General features: G+C 53.0%; 3 protein-coding genes across 3 annotated transcripts in view; all 3 read right to left on the reverse strand.

Moving 5' to 3' along the window:
* Positions 1–3,225: 3,225 nt before the first annotated feature.
* Positions 3,226–9,719, reverse strand: nup54 (nucleoporin 54). Its single transcript, XM_068753373.1, has 14 exons — positions 9,672–9,719; positions 9,255–9,362; positions 7,224–7,301; positions 6,454–6,540; positions 6,170–6,322; positions 5,610–5,827; positions 5,338–5,525; positions 4,806–5,002; positions 4,678–4,732; positions 4,383–4,476; positions 4,013–4,120; positions 3,804–3,923; positions 3,611–3,721; positions 3,226–3,524 (listed from the first exon to the last, which is right to left on the reverse strand). Exons 1-14 carry the CDS (start codon positions 9,712–9,714, stop codon positions 3,402–3,404), a joined length of 1,683 nt encoding a protein of 560 aa, XP_068609474.1. The 5' UTR covers positions 9,715–9,719; the 3' UTR covers positions 3,226–3,401.
* Positions 4,081–15,482, reverse strand: part of LOC137908944 (guanine nucleotide-binding protein G(I)/G(S)/G(O) subunit gamma-10-like) — a 46,708-nt gene continuing 35,306 nt past the window's right edge. Inside the window, exon 4 of the mRNA XM_068753376.1 lies at positions 4,081–4,090. The gene's annotated coding sequence lies outside the window, so the exon portion shown is untranslated. The remainder of the gene's footprint in view (positions 4,091–15,482) is intronic.
* The window catches only part of LOC137908429 (lysosome membrane protein 2-like), an 11,913-nt gene continuing 7,866 nt past the window's right edge, over positions 11,436–15,482 (reverse strand). The window contains 8 exon segments of the mRNA XM_068752834.1: positions 11,436–11,555; positions 11,757–11,909; positions 12,027–12,078; positions 12,160–12,233; positions 12,354–12,452; positions 12,454–12,473; positions 13,558–13,736; positions 15,436–15,482. The exon segment at positions 15,436–15,482 is cut by the window's right edge and continues 73 nt beyond it. Of these exon segments, the coding sequence (XP_068608935.1) occupies positions 11,445–11,555; positions 11,757–11,909; positions 12,027–12,078; positions 12,160–12,233; positions 12,354–12,452; positions 12,454–12,473; positions 13,558–13,736; positions 15,436–15,482 (735 nt within the window). The 3' untranslated portion in view covers positions 11,436–11,444.

Genomic DNA, 15,482 nt, shown 5'->3' on the forward strand with positions numbered 1-15,482 from the left:
CCGACCCGGCCAGCCTGAGGCCAGAACTGGGTCACAACAAAAAGGTTCCCATGTAGCCCAGAATACTCGCTTTATCTGCTGCAGCGGATCTCAAAGCATAATTCAGGAATGCTGCCGCAAGCTGCTACAAGCAGAGGACACGGCCCGGCAGGTGGTTCTGGTTCTGGAGGAGGCGCAGGGGGACACGGAATATACCTACCAGACATTACTTTTACTACGACGGAATATATTTATACTTGTGTACGATACAACCCTGAAACGCTTTGTTTCCATGGTAACGGCACACAAATATGCGATATGATGTTAGGTAAGAGCTGCATGTCCCGACAGCACCGGGACGAGCTCCGGCGATCAGGTCTCAACCTGTTCACGTTTGAGTTTAGTCCTTCTTTCTGTCCCCTGGTGGCAGAAATGACACAATACAGCCCGACATTCCTACGGACACGAGTAGAGGCTCCACCCACCTGGTGTCTCGGGTCTGCCAGAGGGTTCTGCCTGTTCAAGTCTCTCATTGTTGGGTCTGTAGAATAAATAGTCGGTCTCGATCCGATCGGCGCACGTTGGTAAAATTATAATGATTCCAGTACAGATGAAACCAACCAACCAACCAACCAACCAACCAACCACCAACCAACCAACCAACCAACCAACCAACCACCCAACCACCAACCAACCAACCAACCACCAACCACCAACCAACCAACCAACCAACCAACCAACCACCAACCAACCACCAACCAACCAACCACCAACTAACCAACCACCAACCAACCAACCAACCAACCAACCAACCACCAACCAACCAACCAACCAACCAACCAACCACCAACCACCAACCAACCAACCAACCAACCACCAACCAACCAACCAACCAACCAACCAACCACCAACCAACCAACCAACCAACCACCAACCACCAACCAACCAACCAACCAACCAACCAACCACCAACCAACCAACCAACCAACCACCAACCACCAACCAACCAACCAACCAACCAACCACCAACCAACCAACCAACCAACCAACCACCAACCAACCAACCAACCAACCAACCAACCAACCAACCACCAACCAACCAACCAACCAACCAACCACCAACCAACCAACCAACCAACCACCAACCAACCAACCAACCAACCAACCACCAACCAACCAACCAACCAACCAACCAACCACCCACCTGTGTTCCAATGGCTCGACACGGTTGGACCTTCTATGACCAGGTGCCGACCCGATGTTCCAGGACGACGCCACGTCATCCCGAACCTCAATAAAGTCAATAAAAAAGGTGATGATGTCATAATTAACAATCAGCACAAGAAATATAAAATAAATACTAATAAATATGGGCCTCATTAAAACGATAGAGTAATCCATTCTGTATCTTTGCTGCATTTTGGAATCATAATTTATCACATGCAAGGATCAGTAACGAGTTTATTGATATTTGCAGAAGCTCATTTACATCTCATGAATATTAACGTCCGTGTTTCCTGTCTTTGACCGACGAGTTCATGGATGACGGACGCCGAGCTTCACGTGTCGTCTCCGTGTCTTCAAAAGGTCCCGGCTGTCACTGAGCGTCCAAAACAAGCCGGGTTCACGTGGACCAATGGCAGGCGAGGAAACCGCGATGACTCACCAGCCGCCCTTCATCAGGGCCTTCGTCCGAGGTGCCAGCCGTAGTAAGGTCGAACCCTAATCCGACCCCCGCCCGCCCAGCGCACCGGGGCGTGGCGGCAGAGAACCAGCAACCCGTCCGAGCCGAGTCGCACAAGTGAGAGGAGGTGATGAGAAGACGCTCACCTGGACAGGTGAGGATCCTTTCAGCCAATCAGGTGCTTCTTGTACTTTTGACACGCTTTAGAACCAAATGAAGCGGCGGCTTCCGTGAGCGGACCGGAACCAACGGAACGCTTCTGTTGAACCGTCTCCAGGTGGCGAGCACAAGGTCAGACATCGCAGGTGCCGAGTCTCACGGGAAAGGCAAGGATCACAGCTGGAGACAAAGCGTGACGAAGGTGCGTCCTCCACCGGAACCGCTCCGGTCCAGGGCCGTCCCTCTGTCCGTCATTCCTTACGATCTGTCCTGTTCCGGGTAAATATGTCTTCGGTCCCGTCGTTTGCACCCGATCATGGGATTAGAGGATCAATAACGTCTGCGTCTCGGCCCTGTGGCGTTCCGGTGGAGCAGAGGAAGAGGAGCGCGGTTCTGACCCAGGCCTTCCTCTGTTTTGCAGCCATCCGCTCTCAACCATCATGAAACACGTCTTCTGGTTCTGATCCAGAATGAGGTCAGGAACAAATATTACGTTTTAACATTAAACCCGTTTATGGATTCAAGAATCAGTTAAAAATAAACATCAGCTCTGATTCACTTTGACTTTTCATGTTGGTGTATAAAGATACGAGAACAATCTAGAACCTCCTGGTGCTGATCCAGATCAGGATCTCCTTTGAGTCCCGTGAGACCTGAAACTCCTGAGCTTCCGTCTTCAGACGGAGATCAGCGACGAGGCCGGGGCGGAGCATCGACTTCAAAGACCCTGATCAGATCCGGAGCTACCTGGAGCTGACCCTGATCAGATCCAGATCTACCTGGAGCTGACCCTGATCAGATCCAGATCTACCTGGAGCTGACCCTGATCAGATCTAGATCTATCTGGAGCTGACCCTGATCAGATCTAGATCTATCTGGAGCTGACCCTGATCAGATCTAGATCTATCTGGAGCTGACCCTGATCAGATCTAGATCTATCTGGAGCTGACCCTGATCAAATCCAGATCTACCTGGAGCTGACCCTGATCAGATCCAGACCTACCTGGAGCTGACCCTGATCAGATCCAGAGCTACCTGGAGCTGACCCTGATCAAATCCAGATCTACCCGGAGCTGACCCTGATCAGATCTACCTGGAACCCGATTGGGTTTGCTGGGATTGTTCCACCTCCACGTCGCCAGCAGCATTACACCGAAACGACCCGAGCCAGAACCAACCCGTTTCAGTCACCTTGATCTAGGGGGGCCGTTCGGACCCCCCAGCAGAGGCACTGTGGCTTGATGCTTTCAGTGATTTGTGCTTCGGTTTCGATAGGAGTTGGACTTCAGAGGCTGGAGCGGGTCGGTGTTTGATTCTCCCCGGTAAGGATATCGATGTGTGGCGTCTCAAAGGAACGCCGGAATCCTCGGGCGACCACAAAGACACGAAAGAAGCTTCCGTTTGAGGTCACATTTATTTAGATTCAAGCAGCATAAAAACGCAATAAACATTTACAGTCAGAACCTCGTTCCTCTGATCGATTTCATGGAGGCCAGCTGTCTGATCAGGCTACCAATCAGCTGGGACGCCGATCGGCTCAGGACGCCCCCCTCAGGACGCCCCCCTCAGGACGCCCCCCTCAGGACGCCCCCCTCAGGTGGCCACCGTCGCTGAGCCCGTGCTCTACGAGTTTGATGTCTTCCAAGTCGTCTTTAATGACGCCGATCAGGTGACTCAGGCCGTCCTGCTGCTGTTTAAGGTGCTGGAGGTGAGAGGGGGGGGGGGGGGGGGGGCTCACCTGTAAAAGCCTCTAAACACAGACAGGCGTCCTGAATAACGGCGTCTCACTTGTTTGATGTCTCTGAGAAGGTCCGCGTCGACGCTGTAGCGCTCCTCGGACCGCACGGCTCCAAAGTGATTCTGCATCCGGATCTGGGACATTAATTCGTTCAGCCGACCCTGGACGGGGAGATCGGACAAACAGCCGTTAGATACATCGCCTTTGAAGCCTCCGGCCGTGGAAACGCGGCGCCGCCCTCACCTTGAACTGCGTGGGGGCGTTGAGTTCAGACTGGGTGGTGTCCAGCTGCACCCGGAGCTGCTCCTCGTCCACTTGGATAGCGTAGCCACTTTTCCTCTGAATCTCCTGCTTGATCAGCACCTGCCCGGTAGGAGTGATAGATACTGGGATCCGTTCCCAGCCGGGTGCAGGTGGTATTTACCAGAGGGATTCTGGGAAGAGGCCGCTACCTGCAGCACTCTGTGGGAGAGCTCCATCAGCTTCCTCCTGTACTGGGCGATCTTGGCCACCGTGGTCGCCTGGTTCTTCTGCACTTCACTGATGTCGCTGGAGATGATCTGGAAACCCAGACGAGCGTTTGATGCGGCCGCATCTTAAAACCCCGTTTTGAGGCTTGTTGGGTATTTTTACTCGGATGTTTCCCGATAAGAGCCGGCTGCTTCGGGCAGTTTAGGATCTCACGGGTCTATTTTTAACAGCCCGCTGGCATCGGGCCGGACCGGACATCTGTGCACTTTGGCCTTGACACGATCGGGTTCAAAATTCCTCTGTTGATTGTGAAAAGGCACTGTGCCCCCCCCCCAGCAGGAGCAGACTTACGTCCACTCGGCTCTGGTGCTGCTTGGTCATCTGCTCCTGGATCTGCAGCCTGCGGAGCAGTTCCTTAAAACCCACCATCGGTACTGGAATTAACCTGCAATAAAAAAAAGGGAACGCCTCAGACGCCCCGACTAACGTCTGTCCAAGTCGCTAAATGACCCGAGAACATAAAGGCCGATCCGTTTACACGACGCGCGTCTCACTTAAACTCAATCCGGCTTTTATTATCAGTCACTGCGGGCGGCGCTAACCCAACATGGAGATCCCTCAGCAGGATCCAGTTCAACAAACTCACTTCTCCGGGTCCGGGTTGTCCACTTTAGCCTGCTCCCATATGATGGGGTCCACTCCTGATGGGAGGGGACGTCTCGTTAGGATCAAAGAGAATGAAACACCTGGATGGGCCGGAGGAACACGCTTCACCTGCGGGGGCGTTGAGGAGCAGCTGCTTCAGCTGTGCTGGAGAAAGCTCTGTCCGCGTGACGGACATGGCCACGCCCATCTGAGCGAGCTGCACCTTCATGCTGGCCTGCTCCAGGAAGTTGAAGAGCGTGGTGGAAGGGATCCGCTTGGACGTGCCGTTAGGGGAACGCTCCACCAGGTAAATGATCACCTCGGACCTGGACGGCAGAAGCAACACGAATCAAGGGTCAGGGTTAATGATGTATTTGTACATCAGGGTCAGTAACACTCACGGGTCACTGGGCGGGGCTTTGACTCATGTCTAATAGGGTCAGTAACACTCACTGGTCACTGGGCGGGGCTTTGACTCATGTCTAATGGGGTCAGTAACACTCACTGGTCACTGGGCGGGGCTTTGACTCATGTCTAATAGGGTCAGTAACACTCACTGGTCACTGGGCGGGGCTTTGACTCATGTCTAATGGGGTCAGTAACACTCACTGGTCACTGGGCGGGGCTTTGACTCATGTCTAATGGGGTCAGTAACACTCACTGGTCATTGGGCAGCGCTTTGACCCCGTCCACGTTGACGGCGAGCGTCTGGTGGCCCCCCAGGATCTTGTGCAGCGACTCCACCAGGTGCTGCTGCTGCACTCGGACGTCAGCTTCCCTTTTGTTGAGAATCAACACCACGAAGCCGTCTTCATCCTTACTCACGGGGACGCAGCTGTAGCCCACCGCCTGGGGAACAGAACACAGGGGGGGGGGGGGGCATCAGCCTCCATGACCCACCGGCCCTCCGAACAGCCCCTGAAGCGTCGCTACCTTGAACCTGCAGAAGGGGTTCTCCTGGGTGAACTCCACCGGCGGGTTGCTGCTGCTGTAGTAGCCCCTCCCAGTCCCCCAGTACGCCTGCAGCTGGTTCCATTTGGCCAAGACGGAGTTCCGTTCGTCTCCCAACAGGGTGAGCGCTGACAGAGCGGTGGCCTGCTGGTACAGCTGGGTGGACTGGTTCTGAGCCGGCTGCTGGCCGAACAGGCCTCCTCGTATGGGGACAGGTTAGAGGATTCCTTCAATCCTTCACGAGTAATAACGAATAGTTCAATGATTTTAAACTGTAAATAACGTTCTAATGTTTCCTCCTCGGCTGCATCGACGACGTCAGAGCAGGAATCTGTTACTTTCTGTCTGCTGCTGCCCTCTGCAGCGCCAACAGATGCACAGCAGCTTTAGACCAGCCGTTCAGAGGCGGGGCGGCCTGCTGCTCGGCCCGCCGCTCGCCTGAAGCAGCGGGCCGCCCCCAGCTGTTTTCCAAACATACGTTACAGGTACCGTCATCAGGGACGGACAAACAGATGAGAAATGTGCCACGGAATCGGTCTCACCTTGCTGCTGCACCGGCTGAATATTAAAGCCTCCAAACCCACCCAGGCCAGTCGTTCCTAATCCAGTCCCAAATCCTGTCGTCCCAGCGCCGGCCCCGGTGCCAAGCCCAGAGGAGAACCCAAATCCTTTGTTCTGTGTGTTGCCAAACAAGCCTCCTAAAATAGGAGCGTGTGCAATCAGCACAAACCACACAGGAAGCTAAAGAGAGGAATCCCTTAACAGTGTTTATGAACAACGACATTCTAAAGAATGAGCTAGAAGGAGAGGAACTACCTGTACATACCCGTGGGGTTAGCTGGAGCAGCAAAGCTAAAGGTCGACCCCGGCAGAGCAGCAGTTGTTGTCGTTGCCCCAAAGCCTCCAAAAGCCCCTGAAGAGAAGAAGAAAGTTAAAATCATGACAAATGAGAAGGAAGGCGAGTATGAAACGGAGCAATAAATGAAAACGTGGAATCAAAGAATGAGAGACACAGGAGGAGAGAAACTCATGACAGATTCTAAGATTAACAAAAGAAAAGCTTGATTGTGTTCATTGTTCATCTGGCTGACAAAGGGGGGGGGGGTGTCTGCAGGAATCAAACGATCTTTTGAAGTGCACATGAAAACAATGGATTTTATGAAAAAGAAAACCAGATGATTCATCACTGCACAAAATAGATGGAGGGAAATGTGTTTAAAGACAGACTGTACTGATTTATTGATCACAAAGGTCATCTACCTGTGCTAGCCAGGCTATTACCAAAACTGAAAACTGTGCCAGTGGTGGTTGCTGTACCGAAGCACCCCACATTAAAGCTGACCGCTGCTGGGTTGGCATTTAAACCGAACCCCCCAAAACTAAACCCACCAGCCGTGGTGCTTCCAGCTCCCAGCCCCCCAAATCCTGCGGTCGGTGGAGGCAGGCAACAAGAGAAAGAGAACGACATGGAGGAGGTAAGTGACAAGCGGCCAGGGCTAGCATGGGATCAATCAACTGTCTTAAATGGCCTTGAAAGAGACAGGAGCAAAATGAAAATGCGAAGCTGCAAGCGTTGGACGTGGCATTAAATCTTACCAGTGTTGGTGGAGCCAAAACCAAATCCTGTGGCCGGTGCAGCAGCAGTGGTGGTAGCCGCCCCAAAACCAGGGGCAGCTAGGGCTAGGAAGGAGAGGGCCACCAAACATTAGCGTCAAACGCAACAACCACAAGCTCCTCACTGACAGGGAGACCATGCTACCTGTGCTAGCGTCCCGACTCCTCACTGACAGGGAGACCATGCTACCTGTGCTAGCGTCCTGACTCCTCACTGACAGGGAGACCATGCTACCTGTGCTAGCGTCCTGACTCCTTACTGACAGGGAGACCATGCTACCTGTGTTAGCGTCCCAACTCATTACTGACAGGGAGACCATGCTACCTGTGCTAGCGTCCTGACTCCTTACTGACAGGGAGACCATGCTACCTGTGTTAGCGTCCTGACTCCTCACTGACAGGGAGACCATGCTACCTGTGTTAGCATCCTAACTCCTTACTGACAGGGAGACCATGCTACCTGTGCTAGCGTCCTGACTCCTTACTGACAGGGAGACCATGCTACCTGTGTTAGCGTCCTGACTCCTCACTGACAGGGAGACCATGCTACCTGTGTTAGCGTCCTGACTCCTCACTGACAGGGAGACCATGCTACCTGTGCTAGCGTCCTGACTCCTCACTGACAGGGAGACCATGCTACCTGTGCTAGCGTCCTGACTCCTCACTGACAGGGAGACCATGCTACCTGTGTTAGCGTCCTGACTCCTCAATGACAGGGAGACCATGCTACCTGTGTTAGCATCCTAACTCCTTACTGACAGGGAGACCATGCTACCTGTGTTAGCGTCCCAACTCATTACCGACAGGGAGACCATGCTACCTGTTTTAGCGTCCCAACTCATTACTGACAGGGAGACCATGCTACCTGTGTTAGCATCCTAACTCCTTACTGACAGGGAGACCATGCTACCTGTGTTAGCGTCCTGACTCCTCACTGACAGGGAGACCATGCTACCTGTGTTAGCGTCCTGACTCCTCACTGACAGGGAGACCATGCTACCTGTGTTAGCGTCCTGACTCCTCACTGACAGGGAGACCATGCTACCTGTGTTAGCGTCCTGACTCCTCACTGACAGGGAGACCATGCTACCTGTGTTAGCGTCCTGACTCCTTCCTGACAGGGAGACCATGCTACCTGTGTTAGCGTCCTGACTCCTTCCTGACAGGGAGACCATGCTACCTGTGTTAGCGTCCTAACTCCTTCCTGACAGGGAGACCATGCTACCTGTGTTAGCGTCCTGACTCCTTCCTGACAGGGAGACCATGCTACCTGTGTTAGCGTCCTGACTCCTCGCTGACAGGGAGACCATGCTACCTGTGTTAGCGTCCCAACTCATTACCGACAGGGAGACCATGCTACCTGTTTTAGCGTCCCAACTCATTACTGACAGGGAGACCATGCTACTTGTGTTAGCATCCTAACTCCTTACTGACAGGGAGACCATGCTACCTGTGTTAGCGTCCTGACTCCTTACTGACAGGGAGACCATGCTACCTGTGTTAGCGTCCTGACTCCTTACTGACAGGGAGACCATGCTACCTGTGTTAGCATCCTAACTCCTTCCTGACAGGGAGACCATGCTACCTGTGTTAGCGTCCCAACTCATTACTGACAGGGAGACCATGCTACCTGTGTTAGCATCCTAACTCCTTCCTGACAGGGAGACCATGCTACCTGTGTTAGCGTCCTGACTCCTTACTGACAGGGAGACCATGCTACCTGTGTTAGCATCCTAACTCCTTAGGAAAAAATTCAAGTTCTTGTCAAAAAAAACCTCTAAAAGCAGCTCAGGATCAGTACCTAACTCCTTAGGATGCCAACTCCTTGTCGTTTTATTCTGCTTGCATTTTCCGTTATTATTGAACTTTATGTTGTACTACACAGCGCTCTTAATCTCTTTGCGTAGCCACTATGCAAAGACAATAAAGGCTTTCTATTCTACTCTAACCCAGCCGATACAGGTGATGAGTAAGGTGAGGTGTCCCACGACGTGAGGGGGGGTCAGGACTTACTGCCGAATCCGGATGAGGCGGTGGTGGTGGCGGCTGCAGTTCCAAACCCAAAGGCTGTAGGTGCCGTAGTCTTTGCACCGAATGAGCCGAAAGCAAACCCGGACGTGTCTTCAGCAGAAAGACAAAACGTGTCGTTCACGGCCCCGCTACAGCAGGAGCGTTAGCTAGCTTACCGACACGGACGCTCTCATTGAGCTAACCGGAGCGTATCAACGGACCAAATGGCTCACATTAGCTACAGCTAGCTATTAGCTAGCCACGGGCATTACTTATAAACGCCTCTGGGTGTCATTAGCCCGTTGAGACGCCCTACGGCTAATTCGCCGAAATGAATTAATGCTAACATTCACGAATATAAGGACAAGATGTGAGCGACACGTTCCCGGTTTAGCTAAACTATTCTAAATTAAAACTTACTTGTCGCTGGGTTGCTCGTGGCGCCGCCAAAACTGAACGCCATGTTGAATGTTTACCAGTTCTTCTTCTCTTCTCATAAAACAGTAGTCATCCAGCGGAGCGGCTCATTACCGCCCCCTGGAGCATTCTGCGGAGACTGCAGGGCTTCCCGCTTCTTCCTCTTCCGGGTTATTGCGTCATGGGTCGCCACAGGAAATCAAGCTTCTGCCGCCGGATGCCGTCCCTGCCGCGACCCTCTGCTTTTATCCGGGCTGCGGTTAAACGTGTTCCCGCTGAACAATAAAAAAACCTGTTCGCCCAAGGAAGTTTTAGAAAGTCTACATATAAATGTATGACTACATTTGTAGTAGTATATATTTTATAAGTGGTCCTCAGTATCTAAACATGTATTTAGTGTAAGTCTTAAATAGATAAATAGCATAGGGTTGATCTGCTGAAGACATTGGGAAAAAATTCAAGTTCTTGTCAAAAAAAACTAAAAACAGCTCAGGATCAGTATTTCCCCCAAATTGAGAAATATTAAATTGTAAAAAGAAGTCTGACAAAAATGTTCCGACGGACACACAGACTGAACGCTGCATCGTAAACAACGGAGACGCATTAACTGAAACTACTCGCTTTATTCTGGTGTACACAGTAAAAACAGTGTTAACAGTCGAGTACGAGTGGAGTACGCGATAACTTCATTAAAACAGTCTGCAAAGTCAAAGCAGGCAGCAAGTGGTGCGTTCCGGTTCACGACTCAATAATTTATCCTCTTCAAACACATCGTGGAGTTTCACTTCACAATGATGGACATTCCCCTTCATTAAATCTGACTCCACTACTGTAAGCCGTCTTTGTGAATGTCTTCTGTTCTTTATGGGACGGAATCACGCGACACACGCAGACATTAAAGCAAAGCGCGTTGCGGCTTCTCCGCCGTTGGCGAGGCGCTGCAGGTTTAAACGACGCGAGCGGTCAGACGCGCACGTCACAATCGTTTTAAAAGTCCTTCATTTTCACCAGAAAAAGCTGCAGCTCTGTATAAAAACTGACCTTTGACCCCGCCGGCGATAAAACAGCTTCACGCTCAGCTGTCTGAAAGGCGACGAAAGCCGGAAACTGTGATTCTTGGAAGGCACTGCTTTTTGAACCTTCACGTGGTTTTCAGTGGGAAAGGTGAGCGGACAGTCACGAGCGTTTTGTTTCACCTGAGCAGGGCGTCGACCACAGCATCACAAAAGCAGATTGATAAACGACACGGTTATAAAGAATGAGAAACGGCGTAAACTCAGGACGGTGTGAAGCTCTGAGCTCCAGATCCAGACGTTCCTCATCCCACATCACGATTTACAGGGAAAGAAAGAGACTTCTGGTTTTCAATAATCAAATGATCGGCAGCCCGACACCAGTGTGTGTCTGCTCCGGGTGAAATGAAATAAAGACATTAATACTGAAGGCTTGACCCCCCCCCCCACCCCCCGGGACCGGACGTAAACTCAGTGCGCGGACGTCATCAGCTGGCCCCGCCCGTCCTGCGTCCCGTCGCGCAGCACCGATTCACCAGCAGCTGAAGACCCAGACTTTGCCGGGACACGGCGACCCGGACTTGTGCCCCCCCCCCCCCCCCCCCGCTTTAAACTGAGCACGCCGCGTTCGGCACTCAAACGTGTTCCCGTCCTGAAATGTCAAATTAAAAAAGGTAGTATTTCAGTTCAAATCCCTATTTTATAACTTTGAGTTAATGTGCCCCCCCCCCCCTCCCCCCTTTGAAACGATCCTGCTCCCTCATCAAGCCTGGGGGGCCGATTTATCTGTTAAACCGATATAGGTCCCATTCTGGGGGTCGTTCCTCTCCTTGTCGCTGACGGGACAGTAAGACGTGTCCTCCTCAGTGGACGTCTGGAGGAGAAAGGAGGAGGAGCTTTAAAAAAATGACCCCATCATAAACCCGCGATCAAAAACGAGTCGACTTGCTGCCGCCGCGCCCAAAGGTCGTTTAGGACGAGATTAGTGAAAAGCTAGAGGAAGAGTTCAGACGCGTTGTCATGGCGACGCAAAGCGATGGCACCAAACATCGGAATGACTGCTCTGTGGCCGTACCTTCCGTTGGCGGGCCCTGATCAGGAGAAGGATGAAAGCCGCCAGCATGATGGCGCCCAGCCCCACGATGATGAGCGGGAAGTTGGACACGAGCGAGACGATCAGCAGCAGCTTCTGCACTCTGGCTGCGGACGCGTCATCGATCACCACGCTCTGCGTGGAAACAACACGAAACGGCGTGGAGAAGAGCAGCCGCGTGTTCACGACGAGGGGCGGGGCAAACGGCGCGTCGCTCGCGAGGGGCGGAGCCAACATGCGTTATTTCTTTACCTCATTGAGGAACATCACAGGAAAGACGGTTTCATTCAGGCTTCGGGTTTTCCTGTTACGGATACAGATCAGGACCGTGTGACACAACAACAACAACAACAACAACGACGATGACGATGATGGTGAAACGCACGGGAAGCCCAGGATTCTGCTGAGCAGGATGTTGACCTGTGCCCTCTTGCTCGCCCTCACGATCACTCCGGTGGTCTCCAGAGAGGAATGAAGCAGAGACAGCGTCAGAAGCGTGAAGAAAAGCGTTTCAGCTTCACAGAACACCGGCGCTGCTCGGCCACTAGGTGGCACCGCCGGGCCGCAACGGAGGCTCACCGGGTTGAGGTCCAGGAACGTCTGGTGGTGGGCGCTCTGGGGGGCCATGCCTCCAATGGCAGCCACGTATTTCTCATCCGCCAGATGAAAATGAGGGAAACGAGGCGACGACGGGGGCGCCTGAAAAAGACGACAGACGATTGACGACCACCGGGGGGCGACGTAAATAATATCAAAGGGGAATGAGCTGCGCTCCGAGTGGGTTTCTAGTCCTTTCAATTTATTAGGAATACCACACGAGTCCATTGAACAGCAAACAAACTTATTCAAGTAAATAATATGAAATAATGAATCCTCGACTTTGTTCAAAGCAGTGGGGAGGGGCCAAACAACCAATAACTGCGAGCTGCTAAGAACATGCAGCATTTTACCAAAACAGATGTCGGCACACAGCTCTCGAGGGCCACAGACAATGACGTGGAGGGCCGCATCTGGCCCCCGGGCCTTGAGTTTGACATGTGATCTAGAATTAACTTCCATAACAGAGCGAGATGCTTTAACTTTACCGACTAGCTCGTATTTAATGTCAACATTAACGTTGTGACAAAACACGCACTATTCTGATGACCTCAGTGCATCTCAAAGACGAGTGATATTGATTATGCTATTGATTACAGCAGCTGATCGCAGTTCTAAAGGTCTCAGAACTCTTTTCCAGCACGACAGGAAGCCTCACCGCTCAAACGCCTGAGACGCCAAACACAAACTATTTATATCCAGATTTCCTGCTGCCGTGTCGTCCAATCAGAACATTTGGAACGAGTCCTCCGGAGAAGGTGGCGAGATAGGATCTGACCGCCGCCACTTGACTCGGGGTCAAGGCAGATGAACAACAGGAAGACGAAGCCACAGACGCGCTGAACAAAGCAAGGCCTGCGCTCCCATCCAGATAAAGAACCCTCGCTGAGTTCCTTCCTCACGCCGGGAACAACGCCTCCTCTGGCCTTGGGTCACGGGTGTAATGGCTCCACCTGTGCGGTTCTGAAGGGGCGTCCAGAGGACACCGGCGCACACGGAGGGGCGGGGAAGTGGGGCAGAGGTGAAGGTTTTCCTGCTCTGCTGTTTGGCAGCAGAGACTAAAACAAAAACACCGGAGACCTGCAGCCCCCTGAGAGGCCGTCACCGTGACAACCCACAAGGTCACTGCAGTGCAAACACACGCATTTGCATTAGCGTACAGGTGACTGCACCCAACCCGGCTCACCTTTGCGGCAGGGGCTGACTTTCAGCAGGCCGGTCCCCAGGCACTCCCGCGGTTTCACGCAGAACCCCTCGTTGGCTGGGTTCTCCTCCTTGCTGGCCAGGACGGAACGAGGAGGCGTGAAGCGGTAGGCGGGGATTCCTTTCACCTCCACGTCCTTCTCAAACTCCATGTAGATGGACCTGGGGCGTAAAGGGGGGGGGGGGGGGGGTCTTTTTAAATATCGCTCCGTGACCATCCGGATCAAAAAAGATTCCTCCGAAAAACATGGAAGCTCCTGTGAGCCAATCGGATTGAAGCAGGAAGCCTGCAGCTCACCCCCCCCAAAACCAGGCGCGGATACAACAGGAGATTCTGCTGCTATCATCAACCAATCGGCTGAGGCCACAAGCGACGCCCCTTTTATCTCCCCGGTGAAACAACATGGCCTCCGCCGTCGCGCCGACATCAACGACCTTCACGGCCTGTGTTTTCACAGCTTTAGCAGGACGTCTCCGTTCTCCATGTCCGTCCTCCGTTCAGGAACTCCCCACCACCCGAGACGAGAACAAAGGCCCTACAGAATGTCTTCCAAAGGTCGCGACCCTCTGTTACACAGTCCACCAATCAGACAACACCCCTGCACCGACCTTTCCCTCGACCTCCGAGAGGGACGCCGAGTTAAAGCCTGATGCGTCGCGTCCCTCAGAGGACAGACTGCAGGGCATGAGAGACGCACGTCCTCTGAGCGGATCAATGAAGTATCGATCAGCGATGGGATCAAAGCCCTCTCACATGAAGGATTTGAGCAGTGAAAGAAGCTTCAGTTTGAAAAGGAGACTTTAGTTTTGGCTTTTAAATCGAGGCTCACGCCAGGAGGACGCTGGCGAGCGGGTCGAAGGGCGCCGCCTGTCTGCCGCTCGTCACCGTCAGGAGGGCGTGAGGCCCAGCTGTCGGCTACTGGAGCAAAGGTTCGCGTCCTCACGCAGGGTGGGGGCCACATTAACGTGTTGCTGCCGGGGAGTCGTCCTCCAGTCACAACAAGGTGCTGACGATTGGGCGAAAGAGGAAACAAGTGGGCGTGTCATCAGAGCCACGCCCCTTTTAAAAAGAGGAAGAGGTCTGTTGTGAAAGTCAGCTGTTCTCTCGCATCCTGATTTCATCCTCTTTATCTGGCACCGATGAGATAAACCGGCCGCATGATTTCAGCCCGTCTCCCACGGCAACCATAAAGAAACGCATTAGTTCCCGCCAGGAATCGATAGAAACCTCAACAACCTTCCTCCCCTGCCGCTGGGAATACGATCTGAAGACAAGTCCCGGCTCCATCGCTTTGAGGCTGGCATGTTGGTGGTTCAGGGGCGGAGCTACACGGCAAAGACGTCACCTGTGGCGCCGTTAGGACCAGAACGAGACGCCGTGTCCATCGCTGATCATCAAAAAGATGATGCAGCTGAGAGTAAAACCTCAGTAACGGGACGTCACACCGGGACACATGGGGGGACGTTAATCCCAGGTGAGGACACGAGTCGGACGACGAGTCCTCGTCCCTCTGGCAGGTCTGGGAGGACTGAAAGCTGCTTTTATTAGCTGACATTTTGTCCTCGGGGTCGTGCACCAGGTAGATAATCTGAAACAGCCTCATCTAGGGCCCCGAACCCAACACACCTGAATCTACACCACCAATCAGAGCCAGGGGGCGTGTCTGACGGCCCTTTGCCAGCCCCTCCCATCACAAACTCTCACTTCTGAAACGCAGCTTCTGTGAGGCGGAGCTGCAACGCCATTAGACACTCCCCCTGGCTCTGATTGGTTGTTTAGATCCCGATGTCTGAAGGAGTTCAGCCAAGTGGAGGGGGGGGGGGGGTAATTAGGATAGAATCGGGTTTAAAGGTGCACTACCTGCACAGGTCCGGCGTGAAGACGTAAACACGCTCGTCCTTGGTCAG

This window comes from Brachionichthys hirsutus, chromosome 19 (assembly GCF_040956055.1).
Source record: "Brachionichthys hirsutus isolate HB-005 chromosome 19, CSIRO-AGI_Bhir_v1, whole genome shotgun sequence".
NCBI lineage: Eukaryota > Metazoa > Chordata > Actinopteri > Lophiiformes > Brachionichthyidae > Brachionichthys > Brachionichthys hirsutus.

Excerpts from the sequence above, each read along its gene's own strand:
- nup54 (XM_068753373.1), bottom strand. The coding sequence starts at position 9,714 with ATGGCGTTCAGTTTTGGCGGCGCCACGAGCAACCCAGCGACAA. Across the intron at positions 5,526-5,609 it reads ACCCCTTCTGCAGGTTCAAG|GCGGTGGGCTACAGCTGCGT; the intron begins GTAGCGACGCTT and ends TCTGTTCCCCAG. Across the intron at positions 3,924-4,012 it reads TCTCCCACAGAGTGCTGCAG|GTGCTGATCAAGCAGGAGAT; the intron begins GTAGCGGCCTCT and ends CCTACCGGGCAG.